This window comes from Seriola lalandi, unplaced genomic scaffold (genome assembly GCF_002814215.2).
Source record: "Seriola lalandi dorsalis isolate HSWRI2012SDOR001 ecotype SW California unplaced genomic scaffold, Sedor1 jcf7180002054735, whole genome shotgun sequence".
In the NCBI taxonomy this organism is placed as follows: Eukaryota; Metazoa; Chordata; class Actinopteri; order Carangiformes; family Carangidae; genus Seriola; species Seriola lalandi.
The window spans coordinates 2,930,090-2,949,591 of NW_019525288.1; the positions used below are offsets into that span (position 1 = coordinate 2,930,090).

The 19,502-nt window shown below is 37.8% G+C and overlaps 1 protein-coding gene across 1 annotated transcript in view; it reads right to left on the reverse strand.

Annotated features, from left to right (window-relative positions):
• Positions 1-1,328: 1,328 nt before the first annotated feature.
• LOC111668316 (protocadherin-9-like) overlaps positions 1,329-19,502 on the reverse strand; it is a 59,584-nt gene continuing 41,410 nt past the window's right edge. The window contains exon 3 of the mRNA XM_023424340.2: positions 1,329-3,432. Coding sequence (XP_023280108.1) covers positions 3,062-3,432 — 371 coding nt within the window. The 3' untranslated portion in view covers positions 1,329-3,061. The remainder of the gene's footprint in view (positions 3,433-19,502) is intronic.

Genomic DNA, 19,502 nt, shown 5'->3' on the forward strand with positions numbered 1-19,502 from the left:
TGATGTGGTTGGTGGGTCGATGGTTGGGCCACTGCCAATCTGATCTGACCACACCACAACCACAGTCCTGATAAGGAAGAATAACAGAGTTAAACTCTTAATAAATAATAAGAGAAATATGTCAGATTTGAAGCCAAAGCTTCAGGCTGTCTGTCAAAAACCAGACCCTGTTTACTATACCGTGCACTATATTTATGATCTGCTCTTTTATTTGAGTGTCCACATTCTGAGAGTGAAATTGATGGACTATACACTGTCCTTAATAATTCCCACAATGGGACAAAAAAGTCTTATACATGGAATATACACTGATTTCTGCTAACAATCTTATAGGGCAATGCATAATATTTTTGAGATGTGAGAATTATCATGCAACTCAGTAATGACACCAAATGATGATGATTTATGCTGTAAGTGTCTGAAATCTCAATTTACTGCTCACTGTAGAGAAGAAGTGTATTTTCTGTTGAGAGGAGTGAATTAATGGAGTGAGTCACGAGCTTTAAGGAGGTGAATGTCAGTGTAACTGAGTTCTACTGAACACCCCCCCCCCAGGATAACCTGTGTCTCACAGCCTCTCGTCAGTCAGCTTGCCTGCTGTGTCTCCACCAGGTATCCTTACTTTCCACCAGTTCAAAGGAAGAGCAGCAGCTCACCTTCAGCGTCCCAATCTCTGAGCTCTTCATCTTCTATTTGAAATCTTATTATTTCAGCATTTAACCAAAGCTCAAGACCGACAATAAGACGTGAAAGAAAATTCACGAGTAAATTGAAAGCTTTCCTTTGAATGGCTCAACTCTGCTTTTCCATGGCAACCTCTTTCCAAAAATTTCACCTTCCTAGAATTGCCTCCATCAGGATTTGCTCCATTATTGTACTGGAGAGTTTGTATGCCCCGTTTGTGACCCAAGAGTACATTTTTTGAAGCCTTGTAAACTGGAGGACGAAATATTATTCAAAAGGACACACTCTCCTGAAGGCGGTTTTAATCTGTATCTTCTTTGCTATATTTACCACCATAGTCCTCGTTTTAAAGCCAAAAATTTATAATGAACTGTAAATGCTGTGTCCAGTTGTATTGTGATGGCAAAAGATATGGGTCTACTTCAATGACTATCAGATAATGGAAAGAAACTGGCTGTCTTACAAAAAAGAAAATGACTCCCAAAATTGAGAAAAGCTGGAATGTACCTCATCAATGTACTGTGCTCTAGAAATAAATTACTGCCGTATTTTATGATAACATTTTGAACCAAATTATTTAGGAAGATTATTTCATCTCGAGAAAACAGACACAGAACTCCTGAGGTGATCATCCTGTACACAAATTAAGCATACACATAATTAAAACATTTATTGCAGTAGCTGTATACCTGTAGAGTAGTAACAAGGATTAACTGTTTCAGTATTTGTGATGTCAAACACCCTCACAACTGACAAACATACTGCGATAAGCAAATCACTCCATCCCACTTAAGTTCTTTATATCGTGACATAAATATGAAAAGTGCTTTACAAACTGAATGTCTCCTTAATGCACAAATCAACTCTATTCCAACAAAATAAAATGACACAAAAATGATCAAGTTAGTTTCAAAAGCTATATCTTTTAGCATGCTTTTCCATTGTGTAATTTGCCTTCCATGCTGTGGAATAAAACAAACCTTTTCAGACAGTGGAATGACAGATGATCTTTCATGGTTGACCCATAATCTGGCACATGCCTCTCTGTTTTGCTTCAGTACCAACGACTTGATTTTTGTACTTCAGTATCTGTGTGATTATGTCTCTAAATTTGGCAAACATTCAATGCATAAGGCATTTCATTATCAGACAGGAAATTCTTTGTAGCCAACATGTTCTCATCATTGAAATAAGAACAATTCAGTGTTTGAAGAAACCTCATGAAGGCACAGTGATTAAAAGTGTTATCTTAACCTGTGTTTTCTTACATATGGAAAATAATAGTCTGTGGAAATAATATATACACATGTCAATAAATTGCAGGTACTACTGAGGGATTGCACTCAGTCAAATCACAATTTGAATAAAATCTATACAGTAATAAGATCAACATTAGATAAAACATTTAGCCATTTACAAATATATTGCTATTTAATTGTACTGAACACTTTCAAAATCAGTTTATAGAGGAGAGCTTTCAGAGCTTTTCATTCTTATAATGCACATATTGAGCACTGACATCCTTCATACAAAATGTTTTTTTAAAAAAAAAGGTTTGCCTGTGGTTTTGCAGTACTTAAAGAAAATCAACATGAGATATGAGCAACACTGAGTATATTACGGGATGGAAATTTGTTTCAAAATCAACCATAGGGTTTTTAAAGAATTAGGTAAATGTTTTCTTCTTGTGCATTATGCCACATTATAGATCGTTTTCCAGTTGAAATCTCAAATCCTGATGACAAGCCATTATGATAACAACAGCCAAGAACTGTCCTATTCACTGTGGTTATTACAGATACATGATAGTGGTTAATAAGTCTTATTTACAAACACACAGACAATGACAGAATAAACAAGTGTCCACTAACAGTGTCATTAGAACAACACTTTCTGAAATGTAATTCCATTTTCTTTGATTGTGTCGATTAATATAGTCCTGAACAACTCAATAACAACCACACAACAAATATTTGTATATATTGGTCAGCCATAGTAGTTTTTTTTTCTTCTTGTAATTTGTTTTCTTTTTCTCAATTTTTCACGTGTCCTTCCTCCAACTTGTCCAAATCGCACATGAAGTGGACGGAAAATGTTACTGTACGTCGTTGAAGAAATCAATGGAGGTTCATAAAAAAAAAGGTTCCTTCTAGAGCCATACTCAAGTTGAATTTGTAGAGAACACAGCATAAGCACTATAGTTTTGTGGCCTACATAGTTCATGTGGCTATCACACTGCAGAAGCTCCAACTTAAGTGGGAAGAGATGAAACAAGAAAGAAAAGAATAAAACAAGGAGAGGTGAAAAGGTGAGTAGCTTCGTCTGTTTGAAGGGTCCAGGTGTAAGGACGTCACACAGTGCAGAAGCAAAGTCCGTCTTATAGCTGCTGGTCCTTCGGGCTATCTGGGCAGGAGGCTGGCTGGCAGGACTTCAGACTCACTAATGGAATATCAGCCATACCACTGCTGGTGAAGTGTCCTTCTCCGCTCCCAAACTGCTTCCTGTCACCAAAATGCTCTGACCGCCCACTATCATTTTTCCAGGTTCTGGTCAGAGTATGTCCATTGAGGAGTTTGTCCTTGGGACCCCACTCCCTCTGAGACCCAAAGCTGGACACAGGCGACTTGGGCTGCTGGTATGTTCCCAATGTCGGGGGCATCCAGCAGTTGTCTGAATGTCCCAGGACTAGGCACTCCTGTGTGCACATCTCTGTAGCTTCCACTAGGCCACGAGGTCCCAGGGGGCCATCTAAAGGAGGAGAAGAAGAAGAAGAAGAAGAAGAGGAAGAAGAAGAACATGGAGTAGAAGAAGAAACATGTCAAAATATGTTGAGATTAACAATAATAACAGCATCATTACCTGTTTGTTACAGTCCCATAGTGAGTCAACCCTCTGATGTTTCTAACACAATGTAATTAGTTCTTCACACAGAATTTTATAATAGAAATATATCTCCATCACCCATGCAATATTAATACCATGTACCTGTAGAATACATTCGAGGTATAAATTTAAAAAACAAAGTTACAGACAAAGCCAGAAATGTGTAAAAACTTGAAGCAGTGAAACTTTTTACAATGATACAGTATAAATTAAAGATTACACATTTTTTCCTCTGATTTCTTTTTTTTTTTTACAATATTTTTTATTATTCTTTTAACCGCAAACACAGACAAATCAAGAGGTGCCCTAATAAGAATACAATGAACATCTGCAGTTATGTTTGATAAATAATATTCACCCTGTAAGTAGACATCACAAACAAACTAACTTTCTTCCTCTCTCTCTTTCTTCTTCTATCTATGAATTTTAATCATTCAGATAAATTAAGAAATTGTTTGATACAATACACTATTCTATAAATAGTTACTATTTGCATGAGATGTAAAATCCCTGTTGATATCAATAGATTCTCAGACACTGTTGGAAATTGATGTTTATGCGAATAGGGAGTCTGTTCTAGAGCCTGGGGGCCAATGGCACAAGCTCCTCACTATGTCTCGAGTATGAATGATGGATGGTACTCTCTTCAGTAGAAATGATTTCACAGCACAAATGATCCTAACCCCCTTTCCCCAAAATCAAGACAGAAAAAAAAAATGTTGAGTTTCAATTTGCATCACAACAAGTCATCAGCAGGACTTTCCTCCCTAGCTCATAGCTGCCATCTGGCTACTCCTCTGATGAACATGTATCACTACTCAGACAAAAAAAATCAAACAAGTCAGTGTTGCAGGAGGTATTTGTTTAAATCTCATTTGAAAAACCTGCATAATGCATGAATTGTAATGCAGTTCTGCCATTTGAGGAAATCTACTCCCTTGAGTCTGTTTCACTTTCCTTTTTTTAAAGAAACAAACAGTTCTGTCTGTGTTTGTATATCAAGACTCAAAAGGTAATGAATTCATCTGTTTTTGTCCTAAAAGAGAAAACGTTAACTATTTGTCCTAATTTGTCCCTTTGCTTCACAAACAGCTAATTGGCTGGTGGGAAAGATCTGTAATATTTCAAAGGGTTTTATTTTTTCAATTTCCTGCCTGGACCTGTTTTTCTCCTTGTTAATTTAAATTTACACAATTTGAGAGTTAGCTTATTACAGGAGGAGAAAATATTGGAGAAATCTTGTGCTTATATTTGTGTCTTTGTGTGAAACTTAATACAGTAGGTTAGTTGAGTGGTTACAGATTAAATCAGATGTACGCTTATAAATTATTTTTGCAAATTGATGTTTAAATTAATATTTAAATGATGAAATTAATTTAAACAAATAGCTACTTAAGCTCCATTAAATAATTTTTGACACTGAATCAAAGGACTTATTGTAATGTGAAAAGCTTGTTAGTGCCGATCCCATTGAGAATCAATAACCAACTCTGCAGCTTGTTTGTGTTGGTTTGTCAGTCGTTATGGTTCACTCCCAGAGGTTCAACCTGCTCCCTCATGGTCAAAGCATGAATAATGAAGTTTTGAAGCTCAGCTGAAACCTTTGCTTTGTTTCTTTGCAGCGATTGGTGTGAATGCAAATTCAGTACATTGTTTACTGTTGTTGGAAAACAATGGCACATTCACTCTGGCAAACCCAGTAAACCCAATCAACCACTTGTATAGTGTGTCTACAATACATTTGCTCTGAATGTGCTGTTTTTACTATTTTACCTTACAGACCAATATAGAAAGAATACAGAACTTAATATAATATGTATAAAAAAAATTTAATGCTAGCTTTAACGTTAATCAATTTGTCTTTGAACAATTCTAACACACCAATGGTTTGAGTGATTTCAAAGTATAAGGTTAGAATATTTCTAGATTCTTATTGTAAACACATATAGTGATTTGTTGACTATTTTACAATTCAGCAATTATAAACCACTGAGTTGAGTCAACACTCTTCAGATGCAGTCTCATCAAATGATAAACAATAAAACATTGAAAAGGTGACATCAGTTGCAGGGCTGTTGTATTGGGTTGCATTACGTTGTACAATTGTTTATTTTATTGTGATATAAAATCTTCCAGCCACAAAAGTAATGCAATTCAATATGTGTGAAACTCCATCTTTGGGTAATTTTAATTGACTAGGATTTTCTTGGATTATCCAGCACAACGTATACATATTTATATATTTTGTTTTGTCAAACTTTCTTAGTATATATGTTTTCTATCAAAAATTTCACAAAGCTCATCTTTGCATGGGCAATAAGAGTTCTCCCACAGAGAACAATTCTGTGCTGTCCCTACGCTTATGCCTACAATTATGAATAGAGAAAAAGGACCTATTGGCTCATTTGCTGTGTTTTTATGACAGGGTCTTTGTGGGTCATTCATGTGTAAGACAATATGAACTGATGTAATTCTAGTTTAACAAGAACATGTCCTCATATTCCCACTAAGCCCTGCTGCCTCAACACTGGGCTCCGGCTTTGAAAACACATTCTGATATATGATGTGAGGAAAGCCATAGCCTGAAGTGAGAGTCAGTCACTCTTCTGCATGAATGTGGAGTCCATCACAATAACAGGCACCCATAATTGGCATGTGAGGAGTCTAACCAAGACACACATTATCATAGTTGCATGAAGAACCACAGAGAGCAATAATATGTAGTACCCCGGAGACAGCAAGATGAATTCTTCAAATGAGATTGTAGACGAGTGAGCGGACATCTGGGGAGCTGTTAGGGAAGAGAGATGGAAGAAAAGGAAAGGACTGCAAACATGAACATGGTGTGCAGTGCAGAGCAGAAGAACTATTTAGAGATCTGCCATTTATGTGAGTTTTTATTTTTTAGGTAAATGACTATAATAAAGGTGTGATAATGGTGATGTCACTGGTGGCCTTTGCTCCAACTTTTTAATTCTGACGGACTTGAAAAATAATAAAGATGATGCAAAAGAAAAAAAAAAAAACCTTGACTCATTTGTGAATCATAGTATACCTGTATGTGGTATTGGAAGTTTGTGCATTGTTTACAACAGAGTCAGATGACTGTATTTCTGTATTTCATTTTTTCACAAAAGCCGAGCCAGTCATTAATCAAGGACACTTTGTGCTTTGCTATTCCCATGGTGTAATAAACATGACCATTTGCATGTAGATTGGTACAATCAGTGGCCCCAGTGGGCAGCAGAGGATAATTTGAATCAGCCATTTTCCCTGCTAATCTCTGCATGCCTGCTGTTTGAGACATTATAGAGACAATGCCTGATTTAAAGACCACTTGAGGTATAGAGTTGATAAGTTTAAAAGACTCTAAACTTACACCTGTATTATGTATGTAATAGATGCCAGTGGTTCCCGACCAGGGATACTACAGGGTATTTTTGTTGCTGCCATGGGGCACATGCAAAGACTGGCTATTGTTTTACATTATTAAAAGTATAAATCCACATATTTGTGTTCAAGAGGAAACGGAAAAATAGCATTACATATCAGTGTGAGGTTGATCTTTGGCATATGTGTCACAATAACCAATAAACTACTACTGCAACTGCAACATCAAATGAATATTGAATGAAACACAATTGTGACTGCATTACTTTTTCTATTACATAACATAAAGAGGATGTGTTGCTAATTTACATATGTGACAAGCTGCAAATACATTGAACGGATCAGTAAAATTTTCAGACAAGGATCTTGACTACAGCCTTATTTACCTTTTTATTGTTATCTCACAGCACTTGGCTAAGGTTAGGGAAAGGATCATGTTGTGGTTTAATATAGAAAAAGTGCCCTCAGACACAATGTGATATTTAACCAAAGCACTTTTGTTAGACAAACCAAAGCACAGACAGGACTCTGGATGTGAACCCTGGTTTCTGTTGTGACAGTGGTGTGCTTTCGGTTGCCTCTGAACATAAACCAGCCAGCAATTACATTGCCACTACAACATACTTGGGAAAGTAATTTAGTAATAATTGAATGTAATTTCTAGGAGGCATGGGTGGCTGATTACATGAGAAATGATCGCTAGTGTGTAAAATCGAGTTAGCAAGTGAGCAGAAAAGTCGTCATAGATGGCTAAATATGATGGATAAATGGTTGACACGTCCACCTTCTGCCACCCCCCGTGATAGAAGTACAAATGCAAACTTTACCAAACCTACAGCCTGCAAACTATTGAATATTGGATATCAATATGAAGAAAATCCAGGTCTAGAGCTTTTCCTTGAAATTTCTCATTCTGGCACTGTTTACCACAAAATGACACATTTACACTTCAGCAACATCACCAGGATAGGAATACCTGCTTTCCTTTACCAACTGAGAAAAAAAGCAATTCTTTTGTTCCCTGTATAATAACATACTGTGACATATCACTCTCCAGGAGCCCAACTCCACACTTTAAAGTAAAAATTCAGTAGACCAAATATTTCAAACAAAACCAAAACACCATACAACAAACTACTTGTGCCTCAGTCTCTCTCTATGCATATGTAGATGGAGTCCTACCTTTAACTGTGTGCAGGAATATTTTGGTCCATTTAATTGAAAGGACACTATAAGAGGGAGAACTTCCTCCCTCTGGAGCAGCCTTTTTACAAACAGTACCTGTTTATGAAGCACAGTCTGTACCTACCTAAACTCCCACCTTAATAGCCATTGTGTTCTATTTGTTTCCTTTTTTGCAGTTTGCCATTGACTTAAAACAGCTTGACCTACTATTGTCCAGTTTTTTCATATCCACATAATGAACACACACACACACACACACACACACACACACACACACACACACACACACACACACACACACACACAATCCTTATTTGTATACTTGTTTTCCCTGCACAGCTCTTCATGATAATCTTGCCTGTTACAGTAATAGCCCTCTGTGACTTTACTTGACAGACATTGACCATCAAGACCTCTTAGCAGCTAGCTTCCTCTCTGATTATCTTGTGTCCAAGAATAAGCTTGTTTGCCTCATTTCCTACTCTGTAATCAGAATGACATGTCATGTCATGTATCACCATAGTGAACAGGCTGGTGACTGAGCATATTGTCAGTGACAATGAATTTCATATTTTGATTATTCCCATGTATTAATCCTCTGTTTGATGCATGGTAACATAGCTGTACATGCAAATAGCGTAATCAAGAATCTGTCACTGCTGAAATCCATGGGACTTGGAAAAGCCCAGAGGGTGTCAAGTGATATCCTGCTACCACCGCTGAAACCTTGAAGAGTGTGGACAGATGATAAGCACCGACACACCATGACACTACAACTGTAGATAAGAGGCCGCTGGGCATGTACACCATTGTATACCTGCTCGACAAACAAACTCATACGTCTGAAATAGATGCTCCTCGGCCCAATGAAATATAGAAATTTAACTCTTTTGTGAGTTTTGTGCATTGCTTATGTTTGTATATGTTACTTTTTTATCAAGAGGCAAATACACCTGAATTTCAGCGAAGTCCCTTGTCTTTTATGGGAATTTTAAGAATATAATAAAAGCACTACAGCTCTGCTGTGAACATAGTTTTCTACCTCTATAATAACAGACGACATGTGCATTTTATCATTATTGTGTCACTAGATAGATAGATAGATAGATAGATAGATAGATAGATAGATATTTTATTTGCCATAATACGTTCAGTCTTTAATGAGTGTGTCAGTACTGACAAAAAAAAAACTTTGCCACATTGTTAAGTGCTGCTTTCTCTGTGTATAGCTCGTTGCTCATGGTTACTCTGCTCAAGAAGTCAAGTTTCTTCCTGCACACACACACGCACGCGCATGCATGCATGCGCGCGCGCACACACACGCACACACCCACACACACACACACACACACACACACACACACACAAATAGCCGGTGGCTGATGTTTGGTGTAGAGCCCCTGAGTGCTTTAAATAACATTGAGACACAGGTGTTGAGGAATGCAAGGGATTCAGAACTGTGTCAGATGGTGCTGACTTTTGCTTACAGCACTGTGCAAATGTTGCAGATGTCCACAAAGACAGATAACTTAAAGACAAAGAAACCATTAGATTGCCTCCTGAAATGGAGTCATTAGGATGAGCTGGGGGCTGGTCTGTTTAATTCTGTAGAAGCTGTTGAATAAATGCGAGCCATGAGCAATAGCTGTTTATCGATGGACACTTTGACCAAACAGCATTCACATCCCTCTCTTTCAGTCCTCCTACTCAGCATCAACAGACCACAGAGGTTACAGAGGAGGAGAGAAGCATCCTCATTTTTGGCCAGAGGTTGTTTGCAACTGTAAGGGAGTATTCTTGTTTTAGTCTTTCGGCTATTACTAATGAGATAACATTTGGCTAATTAATTGGATGCACACTATCAGTGCTGACGTGCCAGTCCCACACCAACAACCTACAGCCTTCAGAACGGCAAGGGGGAACGTGTGGAGAGGGAGTGAGAGTGATTGAGTGCGGGGGATTTAGTGTCCATAGGGCTTGTTTATTTATCCATGCTGTTAAGCATGCCCAGATGTTGTTATGTGGGAATGAATGAGGCTTTGTTTTGGTCCAACATGGAGGCTCAAAGTGCCATACCGCTGTCTCCAACTGCCGCTCAAAAACCCACAAGAAAAGACTGGCAGATTAATTCTTTATACTTTGAATGTGCTGTAGGTTTTGTTCGTGAACCTTTCATCCTCCATTACAAAACATACAAAACATGTACATACACAACCAATCCATCACCGTATACACCAAGGCATATAATGATATTCAGTATTATAAACACAGCTTGTCTGCCTCACACCAATAGCAAATATATTGTAAATAGCTTGGGGGAATTGTGTGAGAGGTATGGTGTCCAACAAGGAATAGAATTACAGCTCCATACAGCTTTGCAGCAAATTTGAAAACAGGTCCTGTGATCTACAGTAAAGGCTATCTGGGGTTGGATGGATATGATAGTGAGCAGAGAAGAACAGAGCAACACGCTGGATGCATCCTCGAGAGAATACTAGTCTGGCTGATGGATCCTTTCTAGTGCTCCCTTTGAGGCCAGGCAGCAGCTTCTCCTGAGAGGAGATGAAGGGCAGGAGGGAGTCGAAATAGAAAGAGAAGACAAAGCTCGAGAATGGAAGTGAAGGGTGGTCAGAGAGATAGAGAAAAGGAGCGAGCAAGATGGAATAGACAGAAAAGCGAAGTCAAGGTAAGGAACAGTAAGAAAAAACAAAAGCACAAAGCCTGTCAAAAAATGACAGTCATTTACATAATTTCCATGACCACTGATAAATATTAGTGGTTTAAACCTTACTTAAAACTATTCTCAGATCAATTTGTAATTCAAATATTCAACCAAAGGTACTTTTTGTTGGACCCAAATATTTTCCCTGTTAAAAGTGCTGTTTACAGCATGGTGTGAGAGAAAGTACATGTGCTAATGATGGAAATGACGCTGAAGAACAACTTTTTTCATCTGCCAAAAAGTAAGTCACTTGATTTTTTTTTTAAAGCAATGGGCTATACACATACCAGATACAGTAGATATATCTATATACATTTCTATGCTGTATTATATTAGTGAAAGTTCCTTTCTGTCTAAAAATCTAACATGCATATTCACACTTATTATTCAGTCCTTTGTTGAAGCATCACTGTATTGTGTGTCAAGTCTTGTCTGTTTCTGTAATATTTACACTGTACTAATGGGTTGCAGGATTGGCGTCATTATTTATATTTTGAGGAGCATTGTAAAGCAGTAATTGTACAGTAGTGGGTCTGTTGCCTACAGCGCTTTAAAACGGCAAGTGCGTGACAGCCCATGCCTCCAACTGACAAACACAATTCTTAGTCTTTTGATCAAAATAGATCATTTGGTAAATAGTATTCACATGAGACACAATTAAATATTTCGTGATTCTACTTCACCTCCATTACAGCCTTGAGTCTCATTTAGAGATGTAACTTTGTTGCCACTATGTCACAGTAAAGACCCATTCTGATGAGTTGTTCCCTTTTATATGTTACTTGTTATAAAAACCCACGTAGTTCAAGGCGTATTTCCGTTGCTTTCTTTCCTTTCACCCCCAGTGCTCTCTTCACTCTGTGTTTCTCTCTTAACTCCACTGCACCACTCTAGGGGTTAACTTCACATCCACTGTAAGTAGAATATTCTATCAAAGTTTTTGAATTTTAGTAGACTGAAATTAAAAATTAAATAGTTGTTATAGGAGTCAATACATTTATTTCTAAACTTATTTAAAAACTAACTTGATGTTTCCTCTATGACTAGTAATGATTATTCATTTATAGTGTTGTTGTTGCTGTTTTGTAGTGCCAGTCAATGGTATTCTCAAAAGCATTGCTCAGTTCAAATTCTACATATTACAGTACAATCTGGACTTCTATACTGAATTTCAATAAAGTGTGAATACAGTATGAATCATATACTTTCTTCTCTGACACCATCAAAACCATCTGGTCTCTCGTGCTTTGGGATAAAGCTTTTGGTTGTCCAGAATCAGATTCTGTGGACAGGCCACAGACTCTGCAGAGCACAGTGTCAGATATGCTGCAGAGTAATAGCACATGGGTGCTCCAAGAGACGCTGACCTTTCCTGCTCATCGTCTACTGTCCACCACAAATTTCATTTGCAGCTCTGACTTCGGCATGACACCGCAGCAGTGAGAAGGAGTGGAGGAGACTGGTGGAGGAGAGTTTGTCAGCAAGAAGAACCATCAGCTCAACAGCTGAAAGACAAAGGAGCTCCAGATTCAATCACGTTTATTTTTGGGCCTTATCCAGATCTGAGTCCTTTAATTTAATACTGCCTATTTGCCCAGATGGAGCCAAATTTTATTTTTTTTTATATTTGTATTTATTCTTCTATATAACACTTCTGCACAGCACACATTTTACTGACCTAAACTGAAATTTAGTCAAAGCTGAGTAACTCTACATTCACAAATACATCCTCAATCATAGCAAACATATTTTGCATAATATCCTGTAGTGTTTTGTATAATATATCTCTGGAGAGATAAGTGTCATTATGGATCTGATCTAGCAGAAAGGTTGAAAAGGATGTGTTCGGACTCCCACATGAACGAACTAAATACTAAAGTTCAAATGCAGTTTAACCAACAGCAGCCCTGTAGAAGTGTGGTGAACCTAACAAAGCTTGCTAAAATGGAGCGCTAACACACGCTGACCTATCGCACCTACTCAAAATGCAGTGCATTAAGAAATAGGAAAGTGTTTTAATTGTGCTCAGTGGGGGAGAGTTTGACAGCTGGAGTATCTACAGCAAACTAAACAAATGATCCAAAATGGATCGGGCTTTACTTTGCCCATAACAATCCAAGAATGCTTGGATCAGCCCCAATCCCAATTACCGTTTTAAGCTACTGACATACCTACTTGTGGAAGTTTTAATTTTTTCTTACAGAGAAACAAGCAACTAAAACAGTATCAGTAAGTACGATGAAAATGTGGCAGTACTGTTGTAGATGTGCTTGGATTTTCATATTAAGAACAAACTGTACTGTGCTGATAACATGGAGGAATGAACCAAAGAAGGGTAGATTAGACTGTTCTCATGGGGCTCAGGTCTTTTAGTGCATGCAACACACTACATATTATATCAATTAGGGGAGACCAGAACACCGATCTCTGATGTGGTGTGCTAGAAAAAGCAACAAACAACAAAAAGCACACTGGTGAAACTGGTGCGGGTTTGAGGCACCAGTAGAGGATGAAGCCTAAACTGAACTACACTGTAGAAAACACCTTACACCCCTTTCATGGTGAGATGAAGCTACGGAACATCTTCCCTCTTTGCCTCAGCATCCAAACTTGTGTCTATAACCATTAGACGGAACAATGCTTTGTGACCAAGCAACTCAAACCTAAGCCTCCTAGGAGGGAAGTGAGGCAGGGCATCTGTACTGCACTGCAGGGACTAAACAAGCCCCCATGGACTGCTCGCTACATTTGCATGCACCGCAATCCAAAACATTTTTAGCCTTTTGCTGTAATGTTTTCTTTTAGCCATGTTTCTGCATATTCCTTGTCACTGCTTTGCATGACTTGGCACATATTGCAATTTGACTCTAGCTTTGTTACCTTGTTCACATTTGGATTATACACAGATCAGCCGCAACATTAAAACCCATAACTGGTTTTAATGTTGTGGCTGATTGCTGTATAGAATACACATGCATTTTTGCATAATGCTGTTTTATCTCTGTCCTGAAGCGTTTGAAGAAAGGACAGCCAGGAATACAATTCACCAAGGTCTATACATTTGATACGGTGCATTGTGGTTGTTTACATATAGTACATACCTTTTCAGTGCATAAATTCTTCATGGTCTTCTTTAGACTTATCATACAGATAAAATGCAATATACAAAATCATTGTGTCATTTTGAAGTAACAACATACAAACATCTCAGTTTTAAATGTAAAAGTGGAAGAGAATAATTTCCATAGGCTTGTTTGAAGGCTGTTTTGACAGCACTGCCATTGCTGATACACATAACACATTTGACATCCAGACTTTCAGTTTGATAGTTATCTGTGCTGCCATCCATCTATCCACGTCCATCCATTTAACCATCCATATATGACATGAATGAGTCATTCCATAACTGTGACTGAATAACTGCTATTATAGCTTGGATACCAAAGAAATCAGTGCAGATTTTATGTTCACTGCCCATGGCATAGGTAAGGGAGGCAGATAACAAATATTGTGTGAGCATTACTGTTATTGAACATTTGCACACTGTTGAGACCTAGCAGTGTCTGAAAGGGGCTATGGCTTATCCCTATGCTTCACATTGAGATAAGCACATCCCTAATACTATAACTCAGTTATTGTGATTGCTTGAGTTGGTTCAGTGGCATGCCAAGTGACACAAGTTATCTATCAAATTACACTTTCAACACAATATAGATATAGTAATTAAATTAGTAATTAAATGAGTAAAAAAGAGATAGCTTAACAAAAATGGAGGCATTTTCGTTCTGTTAGTAGTTCACATGTGTCCTTCATGTTTTCTGCATGGCGAAGTAAAAGATGGCAACACAGATTTTCAAAAACACATTTTAAATTGCTGATTTACACAGCTCAGTGCGAGTGCTCAGTCCCCATGACAACAATAGCCATGTAAAATGATTTCTTCTCCCTCTCTAATCTTCCACTGCATTAGACTCAGCCACTGACCTTGTAATCTAATTTCTGTTCTAAGTCAGTGAGTATGCCTGCTCATTTCAACAGTGGATCGAATACATTTCAGGTCAAAGATCCTTAGTGTAACTGGTGATAACAATGAGACAGATACGCGATTCACTTTTTACACTAGCCCTACACTTTTTCATCTTGTAATCATATTTATATAATGTATGTTAGTTTTTTCTCACACTCCATTTGGAAAAGTGAAGAGTTGGGTAAGTGTGAATTTTAATCTACAGTTGGCTAAAATTCATCCTCTTTGGACGATGCGGTATCTACGCCAAATTTCATGGACAGGCCTCCTCGCTAATGCGGTTGGAAAAAAAAAAAAACAAGCAAAAAACTAATCTAGAATCTACAAGCCTTTGCCTTGAACACACAGAGTGAAGCAACACCTACACACAGTCTCCAATGTTGACATTTGAGATATGAGGAATAGATTTCAAATTCAATACAAGATCATCATCTTTTAATCATTGTGCGCTTGCTGTGGCTGCGATGGTGTAAGTAATTTAACAGATACGGATAATGATTGCGTTGGCCTCGTAACACAGTAACAGTGCACCATGACAGCAATTCACTTTTTCCTTATACATACAAGACATCAGGGAATCAAACTATCTAAATGTCAGAAAGTCACATCTGCAAGTGTCGGTGTTGCTCAGTGGTTCAGTCCAATTGCTCCACAGTGCTGTATTATACGGCGTCTTCATGTTTTTATTAGTGATGAGGCTCTTTGTGGTTTACAGTGAGTATTGATTTTAATCTGGAAGGAATGAGAAGATAAGAGATTGTCACTGCCGCTTTGCTGTTAAAGCATCATGATGAGTGAGCATTACATTTCATCACTGTACACAAAAACATAACCTCAGCGTTTGATGCGTTTATGGGAAACTATACATGAGTAAAAAACTGGACGGCAGATCTAATGGATGTAGACTTTTGTTATTCAACAGCACTAATTTAAAATACCTGGTATCTAAAATTGTATGTATTGATATAGTCTGATAGTTATGGTCTAGAATATTTAGGGTTATGCCAAATTAAGTACAGAATGGTTCAGGAAAGACACCTAGCACCACAATAGTAAAGGTCATTGTCATAGTATAATAATAAATATTACAAATATCCTCACTGACATCCACCATAAGATGTGATACAATTCTCAGCGTGTCTGATGTCACAGTAAACCGCCCTCTCATCTCTGCAACCTTCACAGCCTTACCTTGCCCTGTGGTATATGATCACACTGCTTTCTACAATGGCACTCAATATTGCCAGTAAAATGGCATAGAAATCACTAAATTGCTATTGCAAATGAGCTGCATATAAACGTAATTTGTCGGAGACAGAGTTGACCCTTGAGGTTTACCACAATGCATACAGTTGGGCATTATTATAGATTATGGTTTCCTTTTATGGCTCCATACAGAGATTGTATGACAATAACACTAAAGCCCTCTTATACAATAAAAAGGATACTTGTAATTTGATGTAATTAGTAGCTTATGCTTGAAAATGACCCCTTTCCCTGATTAAGATTTCTAATTCTTGTCAATCACTTGTGTGTTGGTGTGGTTTCTTGAAAGTTTTAAATGATGTGCCCTCCTTCTGGAGTCACTCATCACAACTCAACAAAGAATCAGAGTCAGAATGATCACCAAGGACGAGTAAATCGTCTGCGGGCCAAAGCAACGGCAGTGTAACAGATAGGGTGCTAGGTATTCATGAAATTATTTTGGAGTACTTTTCCAGGCATGTGCTCTTCTAGCAAAGCCCACACACGTAGTCATAAGCATAACGCATTAGCATAAAGAGGAAAGGGACACAGCAGGTACAGTAACTGCTTACTTGCAGAGGTACAGCAAAAGGGTAATAGAGAAAAATGAAAGAGTGAGAGGTGAGACAGAAAGAGAGTGGGAAAACAGACAGGTAGTTTCTACAGTGAAGCAGTGACAGAGAGACATGTAATTTTCTGTGTTGATCATTACCTTGAGCCTGAAGGAATTTGATAATAAAACAGAAACTTGTTAATCCCCCGAGAGCTCTGTAATTGCAATGTTGAGGTACATCTCCTCTCTGTTAATAACTGTAATTTCAGAGCATGCTCTGCCTACATATACATTTATTCATAATTACCTGAGGGAAAGGATAGTGCCGTACCGTCTATTAAAAGTGCACTGAATTAAATGGATAAAAAAAAAAAAACAACACACATTTTAAAGCAGTGTGTTTCAAGGTCATCAATACAATATATGGACTGTGCATACGATACCTATGCTGTACTCTTCTAATCATGTTCAGCGAGTTTAAGTCCTCTCTCATTTAAAGGGAGGATTTAAGCTACTTGCAAGCATGCCATCAACAGTTTACCCGCCCTTGTTTTTTGTCTCTCGCAGTTAAACATAAGCTCATCGCCTCATGTAGTTCGCAACTTTGTCTACCCGTTCAGTGAGCGAATGTGTCAAAATTTGCAAGTTGTTCATGCATTAAATTGGCAGTGATGGAAAAAGTTAGCACCTCCTCTTCAACACTGAGAACCATCTGCCTCGGCTCCAGTGGTGTTAAGGTGTTAACAAAAAATAGCGATGATGTATTTAAGGCCACAGCATCACATGAACTGATGGGGAAGCAGAGTGCGAAACGGTAAACGGTGTTGTATAGTAGAAAATATTTACAGTCAAGAAATTTTCCTAATGTTGAAAGTGTAATGGTCAAATCCCTACTTTCTCTTAAACAGATGCCAGTTTTAACCTACAACCCACATATCAACTTTCTCAAAGTTTAAAAATGTCTTCTCTAATGCCTTATTCACAGACACACTACAGATGTGGGAAAATTCAATTGAAAGTCCTCACTGATTTGATTTATATAGATTTAACAAGGTAAATCAATGAGTGGTAATGGCATTTACAGATTCATCACGTCACCGAAAAACATGTCAGTCACATATTCCACATTCAGTGCATGTGTTGGCTTTGAAAAAAAATGCAGCAAAGCAAAGCAGTAACACAAAGGAAATAAAAAAGCTGACATTAATAACATGAAATATGAGTGATAGCCATATGCATAAATCTGCTTTGTGAGCTGGTGGGTGCACTGGGAGGAAGTGGAGGTCAGGGTCTGGCAGAGACCCCTGTTGGGTGCAGGTGGCGAATAACTTCTGTCAGCCAAGTAATTAAGTGTCCATCACATCCTTGCAGGAGGGCTGTGCAGCCCAGAAGCCTCTTCCAATCTCCATCTGTGAGAAGGACTGGAGCTACAATATGTCCCTACATATGATCAGTGTATCTATACCAACACATAAAAAAATGTTTTGTGAAATACACATGGAAAATATGATATAATCTGTTTGCGAACTTATTAACAGCACAGTTGTATTCAAAGCAGATAAAAAAAGAAGCTTTTATGTTGCATGTTTAAAGCATTTCAATCTTGCCACTGAAAAGTGAATAAAGGAAGAAAATTAAGAATAATGAAATAAATAGATATCAGTTATTTTACAGTCATATTAGATATCAAGCAGGTGGGTAAACAGCAGTCTGTTTTGCCTGTAGCAGTAGCTTAAAAACAGCACTTGTTATCTACGCGTTTCTAAGTGTAATTAGTTAGTAATTACACAGTAGTGAGCAACAGTATGCAGCGATGCTCGTGGTTGATCAGTGTTTTGGTTATTCTACAGACTAAAAGCAACATGTTTGTCTTTTTTATTTACCTTTAACAGGTGTGCATAATTCTGACAAAGCTTTTCCATCATTACATCTGATTAAGTTTTAGCCTGAAGTCAGAAACTTCAGGTTCACAGGTTCAAACGGATTGAAAATGTGAGTTATTGATGAAGGACTGATTTATTTCATCGCACTGTGATTTGAATTATAATGATGTAATTTGACATATAACTAAAAAGAACTGTAATTTATGGCTGTCAAGATGTGGCTGTTAGTGCGTTGGTGTGCACAGTGTTACAAAGTTGCTGTAGTTTGAATCTATACCGTAAATAGGGAGACAACAGACAGCAAGAACTGTGATTTGTAAGAGGCTACAGAAAGATGCTCTATGAGTTTTAGAAACAGCCATGATCAATTTGACCATTTTCACCTTTTTGGACAGAGGAATGGATGAAAAGCAGTGATTAAGTGTGATAATGATAAACATGGATTTAATTGATATGGTTTCTGACCTTTGATGGGGTTCCTGAAGGCAAAATGTCAAAAGGAAAAGAAAAACATATCACTACTCGCTTTAGCCTTAAGTAGATGCAGACCTTAAAATGTGCTGTCTTGCATGAAGCGCGTATCTCATTCTCGGCTTAAACCACTTTTATCATAATTGCTTTGAAGCAGGTGAAACAGTGACAAACTCGTGTGACATCTAGCTGCAATGTAGTACAACATTTTTTTTTTTGACTGGATAGGTGTTGATATGTGTGGTTACTCAGTCTTAATGTCGGAACATGTGTGAAACTAATTTGTTGTTTTTGAAGATGGCAGCAATTAATCTCTCAAATGACCTGGCTAGATTAAATGAGAAGAAAGAGAGGATGCTAGGAAAATAAATGCCAGCATTAGGAAAGAAATTACAAGATGACCTTACTGAACAATGATTTATGGATTCCCTAGTCAAGCAATTACAGCAGGTGATACCT